General features: G+C 46.0%; 1 protein-coding gene and 1 long non-coding RNA gene across 2 annotated transcripts; one reads left to right on the forward strand and one right to left on the reverse strand.

Moving 5' to 3' along the window:
- The first annotated feature begins 706 nt into the window (after positions 1–706).
- On the forward strand, positions 707–25295 carry stxbp4 (syntaxin binding protein 4). The gene is made up of 22 exons (XM_047032339.1): positions 707–838; positions 3251–3324; positions 3812–3907; positions 4131–4200; positions 4483–4557; positions 5739–5824; positions 6028–6187; positions 6494–6626; positions 7448–7554; positions 7644–7896; positions 7995–8076; positions 8938–9002; positions 9578–9674; positions 9989–10110; positions 10384–10473; positions 10563–10628; positions 14889–15065; positions 15478–15600; positions 15810–15859; positions 17529–17659; positions 23190–23247; positions 23898–25295. Exons 1-22 carry the CDS (start codon positions 783–785, stop codon positions 24007–24009), a joined length of 2283 nt encoding a protein of 760 aa, XP_046888295.1. The 5' UTR covers positions 707–782; the 3' UTR covers positions 24010–25295.
- On the reverse strand, positions 18006–26230 carry LOC124475600. The gene is made up of 3 exons (XR_006956948.1): positions 25840–26230; positions 20392–20456; positions 18006–19767 (listed from the first exon to the last, which is right to left on the reverse strand). It is a non-coding gene; the product is annotated as an uncharacterized LOC124475600 (long non-coding RNA).
- Between the last annotated feature and the right edge of the window lie 621 nt (positions 26231–26851).

The raw sequence follows: 26851 nt of genomic DNA on the forward strand, positions 1-26851 counted from the left end.
TCACATGAAGGTTTATGAACAACATGTTTTCCTTTAGGTTACCTCCAACTGTCCATTCTCTGCGGGTGTTGTCTGACAAGGATGCCCCGTTGCTAACCCGTCCCTCCCTGCCCTCTAACGGGATTTCTGTTTTAATTTAATTTAGTTTAAAATGGCTTTTCAATTAACCGCCTTGTTCACTTGTCTACCACATGAGTTACAGAGGGGATACACATTACATCAGGCCGTTTGTTCACTTGATATAATGTGTACCCCCTCCCCTAACATGCAAAGGGTCTGTCCAGCCATCATGTGTGTCCTTTTCTGTAAATAATTTGTTTTTAAATATTCAGGTAATAAATTGTCTAGCTCGACCCCCCTTTACAAGTATCTATAAAGGTTTTCAAAAAACAGTTTGAAGTGGGGTTTTTTCTTCAATGTATTTTTCAGTAAAATGTGTGTGTGTGAGTGTGTGTTCGAGAACATGTGTGTGTGGCTGCGTGTGTGCGCTTCTGTGTGTATGTCTTACCCAGTGCCAGTCAGTGGACAAAAGGATAAGGTTCAGGCAGAGCCAGCCAGTGTCGGACGTGTATGAGAGTGGATTAGTGAAGAGAGGTAAGCGTGCCTCTCCCTCTGTCTAGGCGGATTTCCGTTCCAGATCAACCCTGGTTGAACCATTACTGCCGTCTCATCTCATCTACAAACCACTGACTCTTCTTTCATGGCTGTGTAGCATGTGTGTGTATGAGTGAGTGTGTTTGTGTGCCCTGCATGTGAGTGTTTGATCCATCTCTGTCCGTGAGATGCCATTACTCCCTCAGGAGGCAGAGCGTTTCGATGGACTTTCTCTTCTCTACTGGTATGTCCTGCCTCTCTTTGGGTTCTTTCTTCACTTTCATCTCATTTTCTTCCTTGTTGTGTGTGAGTCGGTAGTTTACCGTCGTTTTTATCTGACTGGATGTCTGTAGTACAGTATTCAGTGTGGAACGTTGGTTGCAGTTGGTCCCAGAGTAACCGTGGTTGCCATGTGTAAGCAACACATTTATTGTATGTTATTAGGTTTGAGACAAATCGAATACAGAAATTGTTGGGTGATAATAACAAGACAAGAAATCCTAACTAGATTCCCATTTCTAAATGTGAGTCTGCTCATATACTGTGTGGTCAGGTAAACACAGGCTGTATGGTACAAAGTAAATACAGGGTAGAGTATTGCTGTGGTTACCTAAGTAAAGACCACATAGTTACAATGACAGCCTTCAGCTGTAAGTACTGTAACTGCCATGTCTATACCTTGAATGAATCAAACTGGCATGTCCTGCATACAACATTAGCATGTAATTGTGTGTTCCGTTTGGTCTGTTCTGTTATCAGAGGCCCGGGCTGCTAAGACAGATTAGCTAGCGATTAAGTGATCAGTTTAATTGTTTCCTTGTGTCATAGTTAATGTACTCTCCTAACGTTGGTGGATAAGTTGTTGTCCCCCACTGACCTCATACCCATGAGGAATAGACAACTAGTCTATGTCTGTGATGGGCACAGTCAAGTTGCGGTAACATAAGTAGGCTGTACTTGGCTGTACAATTCCCAGAGCAAAGAAAACATTTAGTAAATGCAGCCAAGGGTCAGGATAGGATGATGTGACAGAGTGTCATGAGTCCAGCTCTACTTGTGTACAAGATTATCTGATATCCTTGCCTGCAAACTGTCTCTCACAGAATGACTGTACAGAAATTCTGTTCACGCTGAGTAGAAAGGGTGAGGGCAGGAGAGGACAGGTGAGGAGAGGACAGAACAGAGGGGACAGAACACATCAGAACCCAGCGGAGCAGGGCAGAGCATGCTATGAGCCGTCTGGGTCTGGGTCCCTGCCCAGTGAACCAGCATAGCTGTTGTCAGGTTGTGGGAGCTGCCCTAGTTAGAGAGTATGCCTGCTCCTGTCAGTCAGAGGGATTATAATCAGACAGGCCAGTCCTCTCCACACTCTCCTGTTCCTCGCTAAGAACACAGAGGTCTCCCTTCAAAACCTTGTTTTTTCTGTGTATATTAACCTATTGCCAGATGCTATGCCTAAACTCCAAAACTTGGAGTTTGGAACTGGGACAATAGATTTAACAATATTTCTTTTGTCGCTTTGTGTGTCAAAACAAATATTAAAATGTCTATATTTAATCACATTTGTTATATAATATCTATGGATAAGCCCTGGGACACAGCTAATAGTATATGACACATTCTCTTACATCAATTAACCTCATAATGCAATGATTACTTCCGACCTTGCATAATGATTGGTTAAGAGCCATGGTATATTTGTGATGCGTCAATCGTATCAAGCCTCTTTTCAGTTGTGATTTCCTTATGACAGCGCAACAAATGAGCTACACTAGATTGCTGTGCCTTATATTCTTATATACCAACCCATGGGTTATTTATGAACCTTCTCTGGAGTTCTTTCATTGTCCTACCTTTCATTTCAATCCACATAACTGGACCAAATTGGGGACACACTCCTAGAAAATCCAGTTGAGTGTTATTGCTGTTATACACTAAAGAGAAGATATCTTTGGACAGGACTGAAGGCCAAGGAAGGCCAAGGAAGAAGAATGTTTTATTAAGTTAGAGACTCACACACAAGCATAAACATTGATTGTTACCTCACTCCTTCACAATTGTTTTCCCTCCCTCCCTCCCTCCCTCCCTCCCTCCCTCCCTCCCTCCCTCCCTCCCTCCCTCCCTCCCTCCCTCCCTCCCTCCCTCCCTCCCTCCCTCCCTCCCTTTCTCTAACACACACACATACACACACGTACACAAACTGAACTCTGGCTGGTCAGTGTTGCCAGTCCGGTCAGACTGAGTTGTCCACATGTACCTCTGAGATAAAAACTGGGACTCAGCACACAGTCAGGTATGACGTCGTAGTTCATGTCTGGTTTACAATCACAGAGGTTTTTTCTTCCTGCTGACTGTTGTTGTGAGGTTGAAAAATTGCCGGTGCTGAGTGCTGAGTTCACTCGCTGAAACATGGGGACACGGTATAAACAAAGGAATAAACAAAATCCTGGCCTGATTTGATAATTTTTTTGCTGAATTCTGAGAAAGAAGGTCATATGACGAGAGCCTAAAGAGAGCTCTCGTTTGGATCCCACAGGGGAGGAGGGTTTATACCCTTCATGAAAACGGAGGGATAAACAGATGATGAAACAGAGGAATGTTGAACAGGGATGTACTGTATGAGAGAGATGACAGCAGACTTGTGTGTGTGTTTCAGGACCATCATGGGGCCTCAGGGCATCAACCGAGCCGTGCAAAGACTGGAGTTCTTTGACCTCAAGAGGGGACTTGGTCTGTATTACTGATCTATACATGTTCTTTTTAGCCATCCATCCATTAGTCCATCCGTCTGTCTGTCTGTCTGTCTGTCTGCCGTCTACCTATCTATCTGTAAAGCAACACCTGTATCTATATATACCAACAGAATAATCCTATATGTCCATCCCAGTAATCCTAATCTATTCTATAGCTATGTCTACAATCCACATGAACCCTATATACCTACAACGCTCCATTGATATGCCTATAACTATGTACTGATATACTGATAAATGTATATACCTGTAACCTTTAGATATGTAACCTTACATCTGTTTCCCCTGTAGTCCTGTCTATGTAGCCACATACTTGTATACTGTATGAATATACATCTGCCTCCAGATACATGCCAGGAGTTAACAAATTCAACAGTCTTTTGAGAGGTGTGAAAGTGACCTGAGCCTAGCTTCTTATAAAGCTCTTTCACTACCAGAATAACTGTCTACTGCCTCCTCTACAGGGGTGAAGATTATCGGAGGTTACCGGGAGGATACCGGGGAGGAATTTGGCCTCTTTATCAAACGAGTGGTAGCTGGTGGCTTAGCAGCTCAGGATGGTAACTGCTGTCAATATTTTTTTTGTTTTTGTTTGTTCAAATATGAATAATGATGATGAGAAAATGATCTATCTCTCTCTCTCTCTCTCTCTCTCTCTCTCTCTCTCTCTCTCTCTCTCTCTCTCTCTCTCTCTCTCTCTCTCTCTCTCTCTCTCTCTCTCTCTCTCTCTCTCTCTCTCTCTCTCTCTCTCTCTCTCTCTCTCTACCTTCATCTATGTTCCAGGGCGGCTTAAGGCAGGCGACCTAATTTTGCAAGTCAATAATAACAATTTGGTTGGCGTAACTAATGACAGGTAGGCCACTTGTCCACAGTGCTAGAGATGACATGGCTTGTTTATTTACATTTGAGATTAACTATTTTCTGATTACACTAAGCAAAGGTGATGCATCCCAACAAGTTACAGTAATGATTTACTAAACGGACCACATGTCCATATCAGTGCTTTATTTCAGTTTCAGTCTTCACTGCAGGGAATGTTCTTAGAGTTGAAGTTTGTTTGTCAGAGACAGGACTGTGTGGTCTGGCCCAAGTGTGCTACTACAAACTGCTTCCTGTCTATCCTGTAATCCTATAGGGCAGTGGAGATACTTCGCTCTGCTTCAGCCTCCAATCACATGTCCCTTTTGGTCGCCAGGGACGATGAGTCCAGGTAACCAATATATAAAATGTCCCAATGTTGGTCACATGATTGCTACTGCAGTAAACTCCAGATTTCTGTACAGGTTTATCGTTTTTGGTTCTTTCTTCGGTTCATTTGGACCCCTGTGCCTCTCCGTGTAGCCCAGAATAACAACAGGAAGCACTGGACATAACAAAGAGTTAGCTCATGCATCAATGTTGTCCTGCTTACTGTAATGGGCCTAATCTGATTAGCAGCTAATGCTAATGAGCCGTTTGATTGCTTTCGATACGAATCTAAAAGGAATCCTAGGACTGTAAGAACATTACTGTATTTATGGTGTCAAAGTAGTAGCCAAGGCCAGGGGAGGATGAGCGAGAGGACAAGAAGGATTCCAAGAGAGAGAGAACGAGAGAGGACAAGAGTTAGAGACAGAAACAGAACTGTTTGTGGTGTATTGGTTCACATGGGTAAATAGAACACGTGTCACATTGTTCACAGTTCTTCCTGTCCTGCAGATGAAGATGATGTAAACAGACCTGTCACTCTGCTGCCTCTGGAATTTTGCCTGTCAGTGACGTTATATCCCCAGTCAGATGCACAGTGACACAATAGGGACAGCAGTCTGGCTGTCCACGAGCTGCACTGCGCCCTGAGATAAACTTGTCGGCCAGCTAACTGCAGCCAACAACAGCATTATGAGTCATGTCGACCTAGGTTCAGATAACTTACAGCAAAGTCTTAGAGAGGATTCTAATGTAAAGTCAGAGAGTGAGTGAGTGAGTGAGTGGGTGAATGAGTGAGTGAGTCTGAGTTAGAAAGTGAGCCAGTGCACAAGAGTGAGTAAGTGTGTGAGTGTGGAACTGTCTAACTGACTCATTGACTCACTGACACATGGGACTGAGGGGACTCCTAACTGGTCATTCAGGGCAGACAGTTTATGCAACGGTGACATGAAGCCAGGTGAGCAGACCAAGGCCCTGTCTGCGACAGTGTGTCCGCAGGATCAGTCATCTCATCTACTTCAATTAAGATCATCCTCCGTCAGCAGCTAACACAACAGGGAGCCCGTAATGGACATTGGGCTTTAGGCGTTTTGCCACGCTATTGTAAAAACAACCAGTGAGTGCTGGTGTCCATTGGAGGGAGACAAAGATCCATCGCACAGTTTCACCAGGACAATCCTGCCTGCGTGTGCGTGTGTGTTTCAGGAAGGAGTTCCTGTACCTGATGGAAAAGTACGGCTCCAGCAGCAGTGCAGGATCAGGGAGGATCTCTCCAACCCAGACCCCCACAGGTTAGCACCACCGCTCAAACGGCCACACTCATAGAATCTCATGATCTCACTAAAGAGTGGACCTCCGGTGCTGCTGGTAGTATGTTCTGTTGACGGTGTTGATAAGGGCTTCATAACATGGACGGCCGTTTGAATGAACTCAATAAACCTGCGTTCCCCTTCCCACCCGTCTCTCCGTTTCCCTCCTCTCCCTCTTTCCTCAGGCAAGACGACAGACACAGCCTCCTCCTCCTCCTCCTCCAGATCCACAAGCCCTCAACTCCTCAGCCCCAAGGAGGTGGGGCTCCCTGCTCCCCCCTACAACAGCAGCCCCCCCTACACCACCTCCTCCTTCACCGTACACCCACAGACGCACGCCTTCACGTGAGTCAGAGCCGTCCTCCTCCGTGCTGTGCTCCACAGAAGGCTTGTGCAGGCCAGACAGGGTTTCCCATAGCTAGACTAAGTAGAGACACTTTTAGAGTCCAAACTCTACAATAACAAGTATGGGGATTACACCTGTCTGAACTGCTCAGATACACTGCCTCCATGTCTACAGACTAGAGGCAGAGGCAGGAGATTAGGGCAGTCTCGAATCCAGCGCAGCATCATTGTGTTATTAATCATGTACAGTGTGCCTGTGCCCTCCATCTCAACCTATTTTTTCTCTCTCTTTATCTCTCTCCCTAGTGACAGCGTAATTCGGTTGATATGCGTCTCCAAGGGAACAGGCCTGGGACTTGTCATCAAGGGTGGAGCCAACCGAGCAGAGGGACCAATGGTGTTCATTCAGGAAATGGTGGTGGGAGGAGACTGCCAGAAGGTGACTATCTGATAGGTTCACTACTGACAGAGCTTTAATCCAATTGGTTAATTCCTAACAGTATTATCAGGTGTTCAGTCTGGGGGGCTTACATGGTTCTCAGGGGTCTTGTAATTATGCCTGATGAAACTGGCAGCAGCACTGTTAGCAACAGTAAGAGTGATTGTATATCAGCATTAGCATTATCAGTGGTCAAATAAGTAACAGCACCTGCAGCATTAGCCGTGTTTTGTATAGTAGAAACCAGGGACGGACTGGGGGGAAAAAGTGGCCCGGGAGTTTTACTGTCAGACCGGCCCACTCAGTAAACGGTGCGCGGCCCACTCAAAACACGTTGTCCACTCAATGCATCGATCGCACGTATCGACCAGTCATTGGCCTACTTGGAAAAATACCCATATACACTTAGCATTATTTTGGATGATTACAAAGAAATTACATCATATATGTTGAATTTCTTACGTTAAAGTCCGTAAGAACACATTTCAGAAGACAGGTCAGAAAATTTTCGAAAAATCGGCACCATGAGTGTAAATACAGATCGCAAGGAGCAGTATAAATATCAGTCAGTGAATCCAGCTTTAAAAAGGTCTGAGAACTAGTTTTACGTATTCAAGCTGTGACATGTGAAATAATATGAGATGCTGGCGATGTCAGAGGGCCGGTTGGTAATGGAAGTGGGCCGGTGTTTTGGACCATCCCAACCCCGTCGGCCCACCGGGGATTCTCCCGGTATCCCCGATGGCCAGTCCGGCCCTGGTAGAAACGCTCCAGAACACGCGAGCCTGTGGACTGAGCGTGATCTCTGTGGCCCCCTGCAGGACGGGAGACTGATGGCAGGAGACCAGCTGGTGTCAGTCAACAAAGAGTCCCTTATTGGAGTGACGTACGAGGAGGCCAGGAGCATTATCACACGCACCAAACTCAGGTGCGCTGGAGCACAGCCTCTGCGTCCTCAGTACAAGCAGTGTTAGAAGATGAAAAAAGACCTAATAGATGCTGTGTGTGTGTGTGTAGACCAGACCCCACAGTGGAGATAGCCTTCATCAGAAGGGGGTCTTCATCAAGTTCCAGCAGTGGTCCACAGAGCCCTGTCTCCAACCAGGCCCCCCCCAGTGCAGCTGTGCCCCAGGCCAGGCCTCTGGCCCCCAGCACGCTGCCTTCTACAGCCCCCCTGCCCCCCCAGGCCCCCCCGACCTCCTTGATCCCCAGGGTCACTGCCAACCTCAACCCTGACTGCCAGACTCTGCCTTCAGTCAACATCAGTCAGGTTGGACACACACACACACACACCACACACACACACACACACACACAAACACACACACACACAGCAGGCTCATGTTTGAATTGTGTTCACGCCTGCAGGTACGGGTGGTTCCTGTGAGAGTGGAGCAGACACGTGTCCCCTCCCCACCTGAGAGTGCCACCGTCACAGACGCCAAACCGGGTGAGAGACCTGCTGTGTGTGTTAGAGACCTGCTGTGTGTGTTAGAGCCTGTCTCTCCATCGGCCTGCTCTCTCGCTGAGCGCCCGCTAATCACCGCCTGTGAGAATCAGGCGTGACCTGTTGTGTCTGTGCTGGGGGAAACACTACACATATCTGAACATCGTGTTCCTAATGGCTTGGAGAAAACCTTTCCATACGCCTACACATAGGCACAAAGAGCGTCCAAACAGGTTGGAAGGGCACACAGACACACACACATGACAGATAGCAGTCAAATGAATGTGTGTCATTTTACCCTGTGGCCTTATCTGTCTCTGAACAGTGGGAAGTGTCACATCATAAAGTCAGTCACGCAAACACACACGCATGCACTTAAACACTCACATACCCAGCCACTTTAATGACAGAGTAGCATCTGACGCATCCATCCATTTCTGATCGAGAAAAATGTATTTTGTTAAAACCCACACATGCACACACACACACACACACACACACACACACACACGCACACACAGTAGAAGACAGGCACACGGGAGGAAACAGCCCTGTGCTCTGAAGGGTTGGATGCTGACCAGGTTTGCTGGTAGCTGACTGCGTCAGAAAGCCGACTGGGTGGAGTGAGACACAGATGGCGAGTGGCGTGCTGCCTGGCGAGGACAAGTGGGAGATCTGTAGCAGGGAGGCTGTGGTCACATCCTTTCTGTCAGGCTCTCAAACAGCCAGCCAGAGTGTCAGTCAGTCAGTCAGTCAGTAGCATTTGTTTGAGTGTTTGTGTGTCTACTTCTATGTGTGTGCGTCTATGTGTTGCTCACTCATCTGCATGTTCACCTGTGTCTCCTTTCCCTGAAACCCCAACAGGAAGTCAGGAACCCTCACACAGGAAGTGCTCCAGCAGCCGCCTCAAACTGGAAAGACTGGAGCAGGTCAGCAGTGTGTGGGTGTGTGTGTGTGGGTGTGTGTGTGTGTGTGTGTGAGGAGGATGTGTGTGTGTGTGTGTGTGTGAATGGTGAATACTGCATGTGTGGCTTGAAAGTCTGTGTGCAAAGAAGGCAATTCCAGAAAATACCAGAAACATCAGCATGCTAGTTGGTATCAGATGGTTCCCAGCATATTGGGACATTGTTTTACAAAGGTCATTGGGATGTAATGACGTATTCACAGATCAACTGTTCAATAAGCTATTACGACTGGCCTGGCATTTGCTCCAAGCTAATCAAATAGCTGTGTGTTCCCATTTTTCTGAGTATCTGTTCCTCTATTGGGGTGTGTGTTTGGATTATGGTGTATGTTTGTTTCATGGTATGTGTGTCTGTGTGTACGTATGTATGTGTGTGAGTGTCTCTGCCAACATGTAGCTGTCGAAGCCTTCTGCCTGCATTCCCACGGCATCATGTTCAAATCAATAGACAGCGTTCACATCCAGTCTCAGTCACGCTAGGGGTGGTAAATGTGTGTGTGTGTGTGTGTTGATGTGCCTCCACTGTGGGTATGTGGACAGGCTCTGGATGCACTTGGCCTGAAGCCCACAGAAGTGCAGAGTCAGATGCTGAAGGCCAGACTACAGACAGACCCAGCTGGAACGGTGGCCCACGCTGGTAAGACTCCACCTCACTCCCTCCATGCCTCCATCTCTCCATCTCTCCGTTTCACCATTCCTCCATTCCTCCATTCCTCCATTCCTCCATTCCTCCATTCCTCTGTCCTGTCATCCTTCCATCCCGGCACCTCTCTAGATTTCTGAATCTCTACCCGTTTCTCAATCCATCTATATCTCTATTCATCCTGACACCATTTGCCAAAATGACAAGCCACCTACTTGAATCTGTGCCCAAACATTCTTTAACTCTATTTGATATGTTCTCCTTGTGTGTGTTTGTGTGTTGGTATATATGTGTGTGTGTGTGTGCAGACTTTGAGAGTCTCACCAGGGAGTTGTTTAATCTCCAGTGGGAGGACTCAGGTACGGGGCCGGGGTCAAGGTTCAATTCAGATGACCTCTCCAGTCTGCTGGAGTCGCCTAGAAACCCGCAGGTAAGTCACAGAGCTCCACAGATTGGTGAACTTTTGTTAAAAAATCTGTTGATTTAGCAGGTTAATAACCTTTGAGAGTTATAGTTTAGTTGGTGCAGTTATATGGGCATATGTGAAGGCCTCAGTGTCATTGCATATAATTTGTGCTTTTTTTGATTTGGTTAAATATATTGGTTTTATAATGTGCTTTATGCTGCTAGTCACGCAGAAAGAGCAAACCTCTGTCTGTTTGTGTGTCTGTTTGTGTGTGTGTGTGTTTGTGCGTGTGTAAAGCCATCACTGTCAGATTCTGATGACCTGGAGGAGATGGAGAGACTGAGGAAAGACCACATTGAGGCCCTGAGGGAGATTAAGAGACTGCAGGTACACTGACTCTGGTCCACAGACCCTGCTGGAACTAACTGGTCTCTGTCTATTTACTGTGTGTGTGTGTGTGTGCCATGTGTCCCCAGGACCAGGTGGCTGAGTCACTAAAACTGCAGCAGCAGATGCAGGCGGAGTTCACCAAGGTCCAACAGGTCAGTTACCTCTACTTAAAGACGCAGTACTGCCTTTCAGAAGGCAGCCTGGCCCAGTGTTGGTCAAGCTGCGGAATAGATGTAGTTTGGGGTGGAAAATCTGGAAATTGTAGATCCACTAGGAGGAGCTCTACACACGCACACACACTGATGTCCGACCCTGTGAATAGAAGAAGTTGTTAGTGATACACACCAGTGCAAAGTGATATATTTTGAAAGATCAGTTCTACAGGAACTCTTTACTCTGCAGTCCAAGTACTATCCTCCGAAACTATAGTGTGTTAAAAGCTCTGAGCAGCTCTGCGTTTGTGCACTCTTGTGTGTGTGTGTGTGTGTGTGTGTGTGTGTGTGTGGGAGCGAGGGAGAGGCATAGCTGATGTGTAGGCCTGCTCTGAAGGGTGAGAGGGCTCATGGTAAAAGTGAGGCTTTGGTTCCAAAATAGTTCTATGCTGTGTTGAGTCAGAACCACAGTCTAAATCTCTCCTCCGCTCCTCGTCCCCCTGCCTGAGTTGAAAGGAGAGTTACATAAACCACACAGATCAATATCCAGATACAGATGCAGACCCGATTTAATCAGCAGACCACATGGCCTTGTGAGAAAGTGACCACACTGTTTTGACGTTTCAAGTATGTATTTCTTTAATGTTGTGCGCCCACAATTATTGTCAGCCTTGCCCCGCTGTTCCTATGGCCGAGTCATTTGTCATCCAACTCAAGTCGATCCCAAGCCAGGCAGTAACTGACACATGTAACAGAGTCATGTTGAGGGAACCAGCACGTGAGATCACAAGATGATCGCTACTCTTTCATCTGGACACCAGATAAAAGAGCCAACCCAATCTCTTCTGGCACAATGATTACATCTGACTGCATCTGTCAGTGCCCACACACACACTCACATACACCCACTCACACACACACACACACACACACACACACACACACACAAAACACACACACACACACACACACACACACACACACACACACACACACACACACACACACACACACACACACACACACACACACACACACACAGTAGCCTGATTACTATGTGTAACTCAGCACTCGGAACCTCTCTACATCTCCTGCATATTTGATAAGTGTGCATGGCAGAGCTAATCATAGTAGAGAGGCTAGACTGTTCATCTCTGCACAGCCTGCTCTGCCACTTTTTCCGACTTTGTGTGAAACCATTAAGTTGGCTGACTAAAATTATGACTCTGCCTTTTAGCAAGGCACGGATAATTTAAGTCACACGCAATGGATGGTAATCAAGCCTTGCCGCATTGCTGATAAATAGTTTCAAAACTCTGAAAGGATCCTCATCTCTCATCGACATTGTTCCTGCTCAAGCATCCCTGTGGATGACAGTGGCTCTCCTCCCCTGCTCTCAGTAGCAGCTTCTTATATAAACACGGGGCCGATGCTAGCCAGGGAGGCAGAGCAGCAGATGGACTCATGTAGAAGGACTCTCCACATGGTGAAGGAGGAGGAGGACTCGTGGAGTGGAGAGAGAGAGAGAGAGAGGCACGCAGGACAAATATTTTGTCAAAGCCAATTCTTATTCCCAGAAAGAACAATATTTATTTAGTTAGCATGGTTCATCTAGTTAGATTCTGAAAGAAAGAGTTAAAGAGAGAGAAGGGGAAATAAAAAGAGGGGGAGAGAGGGGTAGATGAGGAAAGAGGGAAAGAGGGAAAGAGAGAGAGAAATAGAGAGGAAAATAAAGAAAAAGAGAGAGAAATAGGGGGAGTGAGACATGATAGAAAGAGAAAGGTGGCTGCTGTGTGGTTTCTTGGCATTGTGAGATCGGCGTAACCAGGGGAGTGCTTGACAGAAAGGCCCTTCCTGTGACACAGCTTGACCCATCAGGCCACAGGCAGCACTCCATTAGTTACTGAACCACACACACATGCACTCATGTGCACACACAAGCAGATGCTCACACACACACACAAACACACACACACACACACACACACACTAATAGTAGCAGGCACACAAGCATACACACTCAGTCGAACAAATGCACGTGTACTCAAACACATGTGCAATCACTCCTCACATTATCCATTTTTATCACAAACTCACACACACTCTCTTCTCACTCAAAACACCTCAATCACACGCACACATCCTCAATGTATACACTCATACACTCTTGCCATCCACATCTTGCCATCCATCCAAAAAACACACTGTTTCTAGCAAACCCAGATACTTCCTTGGATGGAGAAAACAACCTAATGTAATGTTTTTTTTCCTTTATCTCATTTAGAATCTCACTTACTTTCTTTCTCGCTATCCAATTACACCAATGCACATGTGTGCATGTGTGAGTGTGCTTATTATCTGAGTGGACAAACAGTGTGCACTCTGTTTGTGTGTAAGTCTGTGTTTGTGTGTTCAGGGCTAGTGGATGTTAAGGACCACATTTGCGGTTTAGGACTAGTGAGGTTGGTGTATGGTGTGCAGGTCTGGACTGGGACTGAAAATTGGCCCGGGACTTTGAAACGCAGACCGGCCCACGACCGTGTATTATTATTATATATATATTTTTTTGCATTATGCCGCAGCCGCTTGACCGTCCGTTCAGAAAATCTTCCGACTTTCCCAACGGCCAGTCCAACCCTGGTGGTGTGTATATTTAGGGTTAGTGCTAGGTTTAGGTCTGGTATTTGGTTTAGGCGTTATAACCTTCGGTCTTGTAAACCTGGGTGAGGTCAGGAAGCTGACACTAAAGGGGTGCCTCCTATTGACAGCGGATCTCCTTTACATCCTTGTTACGTAACTGATTTAACTGCTTGTACTCACTGTGAATTATATTATTGTTGCTTGCTTTCCTCCAGGTACACTCTAGCATCATGATCGAGGATCATGTTGTTTAATTGAAATGTGTTTAACTACATGTGGTTGCACCCATTGGCTCTTATTTGATTTGCACAATGTATGGTTCATGTTTTGGCTGCCCGCAATGTTTTTGGGGCTATCTCTTGGTTTATTATTATTGACCTATGCACTTTTTTTGCAAAGCTCTCTCTTGTAAGTCGCCGCTTTGGATAAAAGCATCTGCTAAATGACTAAATGTAAAGGATGTAATCTAAATCATCACTGCATAAACTCTGAGATCAGTTAAGAGCTCCACCACTAGTGGAAGCCTGGGCCTGCATCAGCTGACCCACGTCTCTGACGGTTGGGTAAGATGCCGTCACCAGGTGTGGTATCCCATCCATCAGTGTCGTTAACATGTCCGCTGTGTCAGTCTCTTGTGTGAGCTGAGACCGCGAGGCATGTCTGAGCGTGACTGCCTGCGACACAGCCACACCCAGCAACAAGCAGCGCTGTCTGAAAAGGAGAAAAGACCTAATGGTTTCTGAAGCTTCCATTACTGTCAAAAGGAAAACAGCATTTAGCAAAGACCGTGGGACAAAGGGGAAGTCCCTTGTTAGGGCATTCATTTATCAACTTGCTGTTTGCACGGCATGAAGGCAGCCAAACAGTCCTTCAGGCTGAATCAGGTTTTTAATAATCCCCAAGTCAATTCCCACTATGACATTGAGCGCTAGAAATACAATGTCATAAATGTGTTTTGGCAGAAGCTTTTGTCCAAAGCAACACACAGGTGGGGATCTGAACCTGTGACGTCTTAAGCTGCAGTCAAACGCTGTAATCACTGAGCTACACCTAGACAAGACATCCCAAGACAATTTTCCTGCTCTCCACTATACTATGTGCAAAATGCAGACTGACTCAGTAAGCCAGGAGTGATCAGCTCAGACACTAGTGCATGCTCGAATGACTCAGCATGACCATGGGGCTTCACTCTTCCCTACTGCTGGGCCATGACCCTGATGAGCAGGGACAGAGCAGAAGGCTAAATCCAGACTTGAAGAGGCACACCAAAACATTGAACTCATGGTTCAAGGTTACTCATTATTCGGTTACTAGTTTTGCTACTTAACTAGGTTTGGAGAAATATATCGTTGCAGCCAAAGCTCTTCAAATCAACATTCCTGTTCCTTGCGAAAGAAATGCTGAGGACACAATGCTGCCTACCCCACCACATTCACACTGTAAAGTCTTGGTTGTGCCCTTTAAGGCTATGATTTATGGAGGTAAAACTAGTGATTAGATTCATTCTCAGATACGATGGTGAGTGTTTCTTTGTTCGGTTGTTCATCCGTTTGAATCCAGTGACAAGGATAAGTCATTTGGTCTTAGTGACTTCTGTGTTCTCCTCTCGTCTCCGTGTAGGATATGAAGGCTGGAGCAGAGGAGAGCCATGCCTTGCGGAGCCGGGTCCACCTGGCGGAGGCAGCCCAGAAGCAGGCTCGGGGGATGGAGATGGACTATGAAGAGGTGGTCCATCTCTTGGAGGCTGAGATTGCCGAGCTGAAGGCCCAGAGAGGAGGAAAGCCAGCCCAGTCCAAGGTCAAGGATACCTCCCCTCTCCTCTGGTCTCCAGGTGTTTCCTGGTCTGGGTAGAATCCACTTCAGGTTTTCCCTCCCCCAGCATAAGTAGGTCAATGTGTGCTGTGTTTTATTCAGTACAGGGTTGCTGAGCTGTTACTTTAATGTGATGTCATTGACATCAGACAAACTGTTTTTTTTATATATATAAATATGACTAGCAACACTACAAGTCTGTATGACTTACTATCTGGCCCTTAGCTCATGCTGGACAGTTGCCAAGCCCACTGGATTTGGCAGTCTGAATTCTCCCCCTACCATCTCAAACCACCACCAATTCATACTATTATCGAGTCATCAGATGCTGAAGGGAAACAATTTAGCTTTAGCTGAAGTATCAGATAAACAAACTGTGACCTTTAACCTCTTTTAGGCACAGGAAGAGACGGAGGAGCTGAGAAAGCGAGTGGCAGTCCTGGAGTGTCAACTACGGAAGAGCGAAGGGTCCAAAAAGGGCTTTGAGGTGTCCACCAATAAACTGCTCAAGTTTGTGGAGGTACGTAGCTTGCTGTAGTTCTAAACCTCATGCTGCTACACTAATTATCACTGACCAATAATGCAACAGATAAGATGAGATGTTTCCATTAATACAACGTCAGTAATAAAATAGATATTTAATTGCTGAGTTGCTGTTGCAGTCTGTAACTTAGTTGAACCTCAGGAAGTAACAGTCTTCTCTCCTGACTCATGCTCTCCTCCACTCAGGCTGCTCATGAGTTCCTCCAGGAGAACCAAGGGCCTGTGAAAAGCTACAGGTGAACACACACTCACTCACTCACTCACACACACTCCCTCTTATTCCTATCCTGATAGTACCTTTATGGTAACTTTGATCTTTCTCTCTCAGGGCGAGTAATCGAAGGCACTGTGTTCTGGTGTGTGGGTCTCTTATGAAGTGTAGGATTCATTCACAAGGCTGCAGCTAATGGCCTGAGGGACACAGATACTTTTAATGTGGCGCTTTAAGCAGCATGTATTTTCGAGGCTTGCGTGAAGGCAGAGCTCACAGACCTGCCCACCTTCCCTGGACTGGAGAGAAACAGCGCGCCTCTTTTTGTCTCTCTTTCTCTCTTGCCGTCTCTCTCTCGCATGCAGCTTCTTTCCATCAATCTCTCTTCCTCCATCTCACTCTCTCTCTCTCTCTCTCACTCTCTCTCTCTCTCTCTCTCTCTCCCTCTCTCTCCATCTGTCTCTTTTTCTCCCTCGACCGATCCGTTTTTTTCTCCATCCGTCTCTCTCTGACAAACTCTGCATGTCTCTTCTCGGGCGGTAGTCATTCCATCTTACTATAGTCTACTAATCAGTGTGTGCCAATCCTAAAAACCTCCTGGTGTTACCCTGTGTGTGTGTGTGTGTGGGGGTCTTGGTGTCCTTGTGTGTGTCTTGACCCCCACGCTCAGTGGGAGTTCAGTCTGGGGGTCTATAATGAGGGACCCTGCAGACTGCAGTGCCTATTAGCCAACTCCTGCTCTGTCCCTTAGAACCTCCTACCCCTAGCACACACACACACACACAGACATGCACACACAAATACACACATACACACACACTACCCTGACACAGCTAAAGCTCTGCATGATCCTTAACGAGGACAGCTGTGATTAAGGCTTGTTACTGTGACCCTTTTGCACTGGACTGGTTATGAAACCTCCAGCTTCATCCTTATGACTGAGACACCAGATCTGGCTGTTGTTTCAGAAACAGGACCAGGGCACCTGTAGTTAAAAAGCACCTCAGAGCCCAGAGTCTGTCTGCTTGGGTAATGCCGCTGTTTCTGGGCCAAAGATGGGGGGATAGGATGTGTGACCTGGTGTGCAATTAGCCTCCTTTATGAAACACATGGTCAGTGTAACGGTAACAGCTGTGCTACAGTCAGTTGTCAGAGTGGTTCTAAAGCGCGTTATTCCGTTTCCGTGGGTATCCCCCACTGCCTCTACCCCCCGGCTCGACCCCCCACCTAGAGCACCCCCCCCCCACCCCCCAACCCACAGGTCAGTGGGACACTGGAGTTGTTAACCTGAATGTCTCCCATTCAAGATTTTCACTGTTCTGTCTGCCATTGTTTGGCTATGTGGGGCATCGTGGAACTAGGTTGACCACTTGATGAATGCAGCCCGGTGGTGTGACGTCCACTCCATATTGTTCCTGGAAATACAGACCTACAGCACTCACTCAGTTAAAGGGAATTCATGACACATCCCGCTCATCACAGTTCCAGCACCATCTCCATCATTCATACCTAATATGGACCTAGACATAGGAAGAAGATGATTCTAACATACTGTCTCAATACAATCATTGATTTTGGGTGTTAGACCCAGAGTTATCTTTAGGAGGTATGGAGAGGGTATGGGACTTAGGGGTTAGGGTCTAGGTCAGGGTTCCAGCTGGTTGAACATGTCTTGGCCTGTTCTCTCTCTGCAGCTGTGGGGACGTGAAGGCGGGGTCGTCTCAGGCCGCTCGCCACGTGAAGAAGTCTCCTTGGACGGCCGCCACGCTGGCGGTGGAGGCTAAAGAACTGACACGCACAGTTAGAGCTATTCTGGAGGTGGACTGTAAGTGAGCTCTCCTCTTCTCCTCGCATGCCGGCATGTGTCGTCCCTTTCTGTAAACGCTCTGGCCCTGGTACTGCATGCACAGCCAACCAACCAATCAACCAACAGACCCACCAACCAACAGACCAACCAGCCAACCAACCAGTTGAACAACCAGCCAACTGCCCAATAAAACGACCAACAAACAAACAGCAGTCCAGTAGTAGTTCTATTGGAGCTGTAGCAGGACTGTCCGTCTATCTGTGGGTTTGGATCTCTAAGTATGTGCAGCTGTCGCCTTTAGGGTTGCATCTGACCCCCCTCTCTCCACCTTGACCTGTAGACGGCTCGAGGTAGCTCTCTGTTCTGTAGGTGTATGCATTAATGTCCAAAAACACCTCTACCAGTACTAGACGCCATCATCGTTCTGTTCATCAGAAAGTGTCTAAACAGCAAGTCAGACTGAGCAGTGGATGATCTGCAGTTGAAGTTCAGCGTTTAACCTTTAACTCCTATAGGGTCTACTCTTACCTCCTGACCTCTCAGAAGTCTCAGCTAACCCTAACCACTCTGGCCCAAATACAACAAAGTCATGTATTGTCATGAAGTCAAGTCAGTGGAGTGCCGCTCTCTGACCTCATTGATCAGTGGAGCGTCCCTAGCTGCCTATTAGTCAATGGAACGTCCTTGACTGCCCTAATTGGTCAGTGGATTGACCATATATCTCCCTAGTCCTGGTGATTCACAGCTGAAGATTTAAAAGGAAAATTATGTTGTATAGTTAGTTGGATCCTTGATCTTTAAAACTACAAGCCTGTTATGTTTTGCCATTGCTTCAGTACAGTATATATAATATATTTAGTATATTATATTATGTTTTCCGTATTTTTGTATGATTTAGTCTTTATTATCAGTGTTAACATTTTAATAGGAATTGGCACCAGGTGGGTTTACAATGTCTTGTAAGAAGCAATTTAGCTTATCAGAGTGTTATGCGTTAAAAAAGTAGGTCAATCTTATATCAGGCTTTCTAAAGTGTGTGTGTGTGTGTGTTTGCACTGAGTGTAATCTCACCATAGTCAGTGTTGCCTAGATATGGTGTTCTACTTCCAGAAAACCATCTTACCTGAGCTGTTTCCCAGATGCTTGTTTTTTTTTCTTTGTTGATGTGCATGATTGCACATATGTGTACGCATACACACATGCACTCACATATTAATACAGACAGATACATGTAAACACACACACATTCATATACACACACGTACATACACGTACACACTGCACGGTATATGGAGGTGGCGGTGTGTAACGACACCCTGAGCGTGTTAAGAGTTTGAACCTCATACACCTCATACAAACGCCATACACTTTAACAACACAATCTACATTATTATGACCAGATGCATAGTCACAACCCAACACACAACCCAAACATGGTACAACATGTATTGTTTCCTATGTGTTTAATAGTGAAGCTCTGCTAGAGATAGGGAGGCTTAGGGCTCGATATGACCTAAACATTTAGCTTTGCTGCAAAAGTGCATGTTGCATTTTTATATCAAGCTTCACAAAAGTGCATGTTGCATTTTTATATCAAGCTTCACAAAAAATCATATTCCATACGATACGAAATTTGCCTTAATCAGATCAACTCAAAGCAGTTTAATGTGTAGTCAACAATAATCAACACATCATATTATCAATAAATATTATATCAATGCGACCCACATACAACCAATCTTTACATTAGTTACACAAATCCATAAGATCTACATTTTCTTGATTGACAATCTTGTTGTTCGTCTAAACATTTGTTATAAGTGCTAAAAAAGAGCATTATGAAACAAAGTGCATATCAGGCCATGACTGTGAGTGTATCCATTTGACTGTGAGTGTATCCATTTGACTGTGAGTGTATCCATTTGACTGTATGTGTAGACACATCTATTGTGTTCAGGTTCATGGTATGGGAACTTTTGCTCTGTGTTCTCAATGAACCAATCCAGAGTTGTATAGAATGTTAATAAAATACTCCCTCTACAGTGGCCTAAACTCTATATGCTCTTCCTCTGCTGAACAAGAACCCTCCTGTCTTCGCTCTGCAGGGTTCTTTATCCTGATCCTCTCTTCATCCAGAGACAGACAGAGAGAAAGAGAGACAGAGAGAGATTGAGAGAGGAAATGTAAATTGAGAGAGTGAGAGGGTGTGTGTGTGTGTGTGTGTGTGTGTGTGTGTGTGTGTGTGTGTGTGTGTGTGTGTGTGTGTGTGTGTGTGTGTGTAAATACAGTAAAGTAGGTTCCAAACTGACTGGCTCCACTTGGCAAATGAGTAAAAAATTAGAACAATCCGACCTTCAATTGAAGTAGTAGAAAAAAAACTCTGTGATTAAGATTTTTATTTTTATTGAAACCATGTGTGCCACAATTGTTGGCACCCCTACATTTAATGCTTTCTGCAACCTCCCTTTGCCAATAAAACAGCACTTAGGCTTCTCCTTAGGAAGGTTGTTGAATACAGACCAAGAAATCTGAGACAATTTTTACTCATCTTTGCCAAGGGGTGGCAGTCATTTTGGAGCCTACTGTATACCCATGCTGAATGTAAGATTCTAACATGTCTTCAGACCAACCAGTCTGTGAGGACATCTGTGGGTGTGTTTAAGCTTGCAGTATTATGTCGCTGAGTCAGGGTATGTATTTCTTTGTGTTTCGTGGGACTGTAGGACAGTAATGAAGGGGCTCAGTCATACAGCTGGAGTGGGTTGGTGTTGGTGTCCTCCACGTGAGGGCTGGATTTCTGGAGGCTGGCAGGGGGCTGGGGGGGGGGGGGTGAAGAGGGATAGAATTTAGATACACACACACAGACACGTGCATGACAGTCAGTGATCTGGTTTCCCTTGACCTGGTCAGAAATACAATCCAACAACATGCTGTAACAACAGAGGTCAATATATAGCTGTTCTTAAGTCTGTCCATATCCTTTCCAGGTCTGATATGACCATGTGGGGTTTCATATAATAGAGTTCTTTCATACTGTAAATAGAGTTCTACTTGGGTTGTCTTAATTGTTAGCAGATCCAAATCCCCCCGTGCAGTTTGTCTCTTTGGATAAGAGCCTCTGCGAAATCTATACATTGTTATTACAATGGCACAGTATTTATCATCAAGGTTTATTTTAAGAAAAGAGAATATTGAGCATAACCCTCTTCAGGGCATCATGCTGTTACATCACTATGGTAACATGTTACAGGATTACCATTGTCCAGTTTCGTGTCTGCAGTACTGTAGGTGCTCTAACCCACTCGTTTCCCAGGAAAAACACACTTTCACATGAACAACAAAAGGTCTCTTCTTATTCTTCACCAAATATTGAGTTGGACTCTGTGAACTGTGACCTACGTATGTACAGTCTTGTTGTTCTCATTAGATCTAACGAACCCTGCTGACCTCAATAGATTGGATTAAGGTTTCACTAAGTATTGACAGATTGACACACACGGATGCACAAAAAGGATCTTCCATCAATAATTTCCTTTGCCCTTCTTCCTCCCCCTCCTCCTCCATCTCTTCCTCTCCTCCTCCCCTTCTCTGTCTCTGTGATGTCATTGTGTCTTAAGCAGCTTTCATGCCTCATTTCTCAGTACCACCAGACTCAAGCCTGTTGGCCCAGAACAAAGCATTGATTGAGCCCTGTGGTCCACGTGGCTGAACCCCCTCACAGGGCCCCCTAAGGCCAGGTACCAACCCCCTCTCAGGGGATGAGGGTCCTCTCTTGACTTCCTGCATCATATGCTGGATGGCATCCAAGATTGTCCCGGCATGTTTCTTATCTAGCAAGCTGAGGAGAGACCCTCTCATTCCTTCCAAATGTGTTTCATTCATCATGTGTGGTCAGTAAGGGAAAGTGCCTGAGCATCCAAGCTATATTTTATTTCCTTCACCCTTCAGCAAACCATCAGTCAGCAAGTTGCTGCTCTGCTGTTGGCTGTTCATCAAAGTTTTACAGACATGTTTTAGAAGAGCTGACACCTCATCACTTGTCCTTCTGGCCTCCCTTGTCAACATTTCAATGAGGATGTTCAGTTCAAGTTCAAGTATTTTATTGTCAGATGCACAGAACAACATAGGGTTAGACTGGGCACTGAAATTCTTTGGACAAGACAACGCAAAGCAACCTGGCATAACATGACATATAAGTACTCAGAACATAGATTACACCTATGCTATGTGCAGCTCCCATACCACACTGTGATGCTCTCTATAGTGCATCTGTAGAAGTTAGTGAGGATGACTATGCCATGCCAAACTTCTTCAGGCTCCTCAAGAAAAAGAGGCGCTTCTCGGCCGCTTTGACCGCCTTGTCCATGTGAGCAGGCCAGGTGAGATCATTGCTGATGTATTGGTGATCAGTGAGGATGAGGTGCGGTCACCGATTCTCACCACCCGTGGCCTCCCCGTCAGGAAGTTGAAGATCCAGGAAGTTGAGGATCCAGGAAGTTTAAGATCCAGGAAGTTGAAAATCCAAGGATGTGAAACCCAATCTGAAATCTCCACACAATGTACCCTCGTAATATGGAGCCAAATACAAGGATCTCTCTCTGTGAGATCATGTTGCTTTGTCACAAAGGTGAGAACTCTATGTAGAGTTTTCAGAGACAGGCTTCTTGACGCACAACTGCAATCACCAGGTCCGGCTTGGCAGACGCACTCCGAAAAGCTGCATTGTCAGATCTCACAGAATAGACAAGATGACAGCACAGCAGAATGAGTTACCTTCTGTACCTTCTGTAGATTAACAGGAGCACCGGCTGGTATAATCCCATGAGTTTACATGATATGTATTCCGGAGGATGTGAGGCCCCCCCCCCCTCTTTTTGTCATACATGTGCATCCGAGAAACAGAAGCTTTCCTTCTAGTAGGTCTGCTTCTACATCTGTGGCCAAATCATTTAACCTCATCACCTGTCAGCAGAAGCGGGCAGAGTTACACACCACGCAACGGTTCCTTTTCTTCTCAAGAGTTGAAACCTGGGCTCAGTTTTCACCTTGGTAGCCCTTCAGGGAATCTTATGAATTTCACACACTGTCTTTGTCAAAGTATAGGGTTCTTACAAGAGGATATAAAGTAGCCTCTAATGGAGATCAGTGCCTCTTTTTGTTCACGCTGACAAAACAAGGTTAAGAGACATGATACGGGCGTGGAGCTTTGTCTGTCAACCAGGGAGCCTGTGCTGTTGTTGTGGGTGTGAAGGCCTCCTCTGAACAACCATCAGCCCTTCAAACTCACACCTTCATACACAGCCCTTCTGCAGCATCGAATATCCAGCCTTTCAGCAGAATAGCTCATGAAAACGGGTTGTTTCTTGAGATGGTCATTTGTGATTGTACTATGCGTCAAAACACCCTAGATTGAGCCTGGTGATGTGGCAAGTCAGGTTGGAAGCACACTGTGAAGCTAAACTGACGCAGGTCTCCTGTCACCAGATCTCCAGTAGTAGTGTGTGGATCAGGCCAGCTGACTGTGTCCTCCTTCATGTTCTCTCCTCAGGTCTGCCGTATGGATGGGAGGAAGCCTACACTGCAGATGGAGTCAAATACTTCATCAAGTAAGACACCACTCCCAGGGGAAGATCTGGGATTGAAATTCTCTTGGGAGAAGGATTTAGACTAGAGTACTTTCACTGGATTAATCTGGATATTTTGAGTCAATGAAATGATCAGATTATAACAATGGGAGATAAATAGCTGCCCTTGTGTAATCAATCATGATATATCATTGTGTGAAGTGCCATTTAAATGTAAATATGCATTCCACCCACACCCCCTCGACAGTTTAGCATCAACCCTTTGGTTAAAAAAAGTTTCCAAACCACTCACACCATTTGTAAGACCTGAGAGGAGGATTACACCACCTCCACTTAGCATCAACATCCACTCTAGGCAGAGTGCCCCGTGGTCGATAAAAGATGTTGGGAACTAAGTGCCTCTGGTATTGACTGCAGTGTTAAGTATTTTCATGACGTGTTCTTGGAGTGTATTACTGGGCTCAGACTAGTCTAAATAGATGGAGCTTTCCAATAACCTCAACAGTGTGGGACCAAAGCACTGGATACAAAATAGACCAGCTAGACTAGTTAGACCAGCTAGACCAGGCCATTCCCCAGACCAGCTAGATCAGGCCATTCTCCCTAGAATTATTCAGGCTGAAAAACATCGTGAAACTAATTGAGTCATCCTGCTTTGTGTTTGATCATAGTCATGTGACCCAATCAACGTCGTGGACCCACCCTGTGACCAGTGCAGTAAGCGGAGCCGACAGAGAACCAGGGGGGCATGTAGTGGACACACCAATAGAAACTGAGACATAAGGTGGTGTATAGCCTAACCAGCAGTGGGCCCATATACACAGTAAATCTGACGTCCAACATCACGCTGCGAGAAGACTGACAGGTCTGAACAGTCTGACAGAAGTATGTTAGAAAGAGGAGGAGGGAGAGTAGGGTTGTGGAGGAGGAGGCTTTTCATGAAGACTGTGTCAACACCACCCCTGCAGGTCTGGTTGAACAGTAGACCAGGAAACCCAGAACACACCTGTCCAGATAACCTGCATGCCATTCTCCTCTCCACTCAGTTCCTCGCCGCAATAACTCAAACAAAGCTCCAGTGCTGGCTTTGTCCTCTGAAGTCACGGGCCTCAGAACAATGTTTGTGTTTGTCTCCAGAGCAGGGCAGCTGGCTCTGAGAATGGCAAGAGAAAATCCTTCGCTGGTACCTTTGTTTGCCACTGTGAAACTGCATCTTTGAAGACTGTTTCCCCAACTCTGATTGGGCCTCTCTCAGTCAGAGCAGAGCTGGGCTGGCTGCTGGAGAGCTGAGACAAACCTGCTTTGTGTTTCCCACCCTCTACTTCAGCTACAAGCCCTTGGAGGACAGTTAACAACAATAGATGACAGATTTCATAGGGCAGTTTAACCCTGTGGTTAGTAAGATCATGTGTAACAGTAATGTGTAATACAAATGTACAACTCATACAAATGAGTAAAATAACTAAATGTAAATATTATTGAAATGTGCCGGAACAGATTTGTATTGATATGGAATAAGGCTGAGGAAAGCAAACCCCCTCTCTCAAGAAGCAACTAGAGACTTACAGTATCGTTACCCCAGTAAACACCTCAAGCTCTCAGTGTTCTTGAAGTATATGATAACTTTTCTGTAACATGCCTGGCTCCGGTTCCTGTACTGTACTGTACTGTATACTGTATACCCTTGATAGCCTGTACCCTGCCTCATAGCCTAACTGCCTCTCCTCCTGGCCTGTACCCTACCTCATAGCCTAGCTGCCTCTACTCCAGGCCTGTACCCTGCCTCATTGCCTAGCTGCCTCTCCTCCCGGCCTGTACCCTGCCTCATAGCTTAGCTGCCTCTCCTCCTGGCCTGTACCCTGCCTCATAGCTTAGCCGCCTCTCCTCCTGGCCTGTACCCTGCCTCATAGCTTAGCTGCCTCTCCTCCTGGCCTGTACCCTGCCTCATAGCTTAGCTGCCTCTCCTCCTGGCCTGTACCCTGCCTCATAGCTTAGCCGCCTCTCCTCCTGGCCTGTACCCTGCCTCATAGCTTAGCTGCCTCTCCTCCTGGCCTGTACCCTGCCTCATAGCTTAGCTGCCTCTCCTCCTGGCCTGTACCCTGCCTCATAGCTTAGCTGCCTCTCCTCCTGGCCTGTACCCTGCCTCATAGCCTAGCTGCCTCTCCTCCTGGCCTAGCTGGCATGTAGATTTTAATCATTAAGCAGATGCTTTTATCCAAAGCAACTTACAAATACCTGCTTCAACAATCATAGCAGTTCACGGATATTAATCTGTACAGGGACCTTTCTTTCCCATTTATTTTGGAGTTAAAAGCAATCAACGTGGGTTATTCATGTTATTGAAGATAACCAAATAAGACGTGTCCTGGGGCTGGTGTGTACTTTGGAAAAAGTGTCATATATGTGTGTGGTCCCAATAAGGCTGGATGTTATTTATAGCATTTGTGCGTGGCCTAAGCGTACAGTTCAAGCCAACAGCCACCTGCCTACGGCTGAGAGTATTGATTTTCCCTCTGTAGCACGTGTGGTTAAATATATCTCCTTCTGTTGGAAACACTAACTGCATCATGCAGACACACCACCATGTCAACACCAATGGATAAACATACATACCTTTAAGTTGCATTGCATTTCTCTTGCCTTTCATACTCCAGGCTGTTCAAGCTCACCTGCCTGCTCCAGCTGCTCTCCAATCTCACACATCAGGTTTTGCTTAACTGAACAATCCACTTCAACACCACTGCTGTATGTGCTTGTGTGGGTTTGTGAAAAAGAAAATTGCAAAATACTTTATATCTATAAACCAACTTGCTTGCTCAGCTGTTAATGTACTGTACCACAGGTAGATGAAATGTAGGTCCGTCACCACCAGGCCAGGCAGTCACTGTCTGCCTACAGTACAGTACAGACTGGTTGGATGAGGGTGAACTGAATTCAGACCAGGATAAAGATCACACTCAACACACCTGCTAATTTAGGTCAGCCGCCCTCATGTTGATCACATACTAAGCCTCTTATTGATAACATAGAAGGAAAACACTCACTTCACATCAACGAGGGTATTTGGAGGTTGGAGGGGAAGAGTGAAGATATTGTCTGACCAGTTTATTTACATTTTATGGAGGACTGCGGGCCTTCTAGTCTTGAGGCAATGTCCACCTAGGACTGTGTTGGGAAGTCATGAACAAGACACCAGGACACCAGCCTTGTGACAAGTCAGCTTGTAGGAGATTTGTTTCTGCTAAAATGTGGAAATGCAAATGTATACTGTATTACATTGAGACGTCAGGAGAAAACAGCTAGTAATGTATGCGGTGCAGGCTGGCATCGCCCACTCACTGATCCCAGTATTCTATCCAGAGGAGCATGATTGGAGGAGCACTGCCCTACTTTTCACAGTAAAGGTCGTCACAACACCACTGTGCTTTAGCAACCACTGTTGCCAAGGAAGTTCTACTTAGAGGCAGATAGGGCTTACAGAGATAGCAGATGAGTTCTAGCAGCAGGTTTGTTATTTGTTTTATTTTTTACTTTTACAAACGTCATTAGTAGCACTAGTACTCACACGTTTAAACGGTACTCACATCAGAATATTCTAAAATCTGACTGACTGTCTCTAACAACA

This window comes from Hypomesus transpacificus, chromosome 13, assembly GCF_021917145.1.
Source record: "Hypomesus transpacificus isolate Combined female chromosome 13, fHypTra1, whole genome shotgun sequence".
In the NCBI taxonomy this organism is placed as follows: Eukaryota; Metazoa; Chordata; class Actinopteri; order Osmeriformes; family Osmeridae; genus Hypomesus; species Hypomesus transpacificus.

Excerpts from the sequence above, each read along its gene's own strand:
- stxbp4 (XM_047032339.1), top strand. The coding sequence starts at position 783 with ATGCCATTACTCCCTCAGGAGGCAGAGCGTTTCGATGGACTTTCTCTT. Across the intron at positions 10,629-14,888 it reads AGTTCACCAAGGTCCAACAG|GATATGAAGGCTGGAGCAGA; the intron begins GTCAGTTACCTC and ends GTCTCCGTGTAG. Across the intron at positions 15,860-17,528 it reads GGGCCTGTGAAAAGCTACAG|CTGTGGGGACGTGAAGGCGG; the intron begins GTGAACACACAC and ends CTCTCTCTGCAG.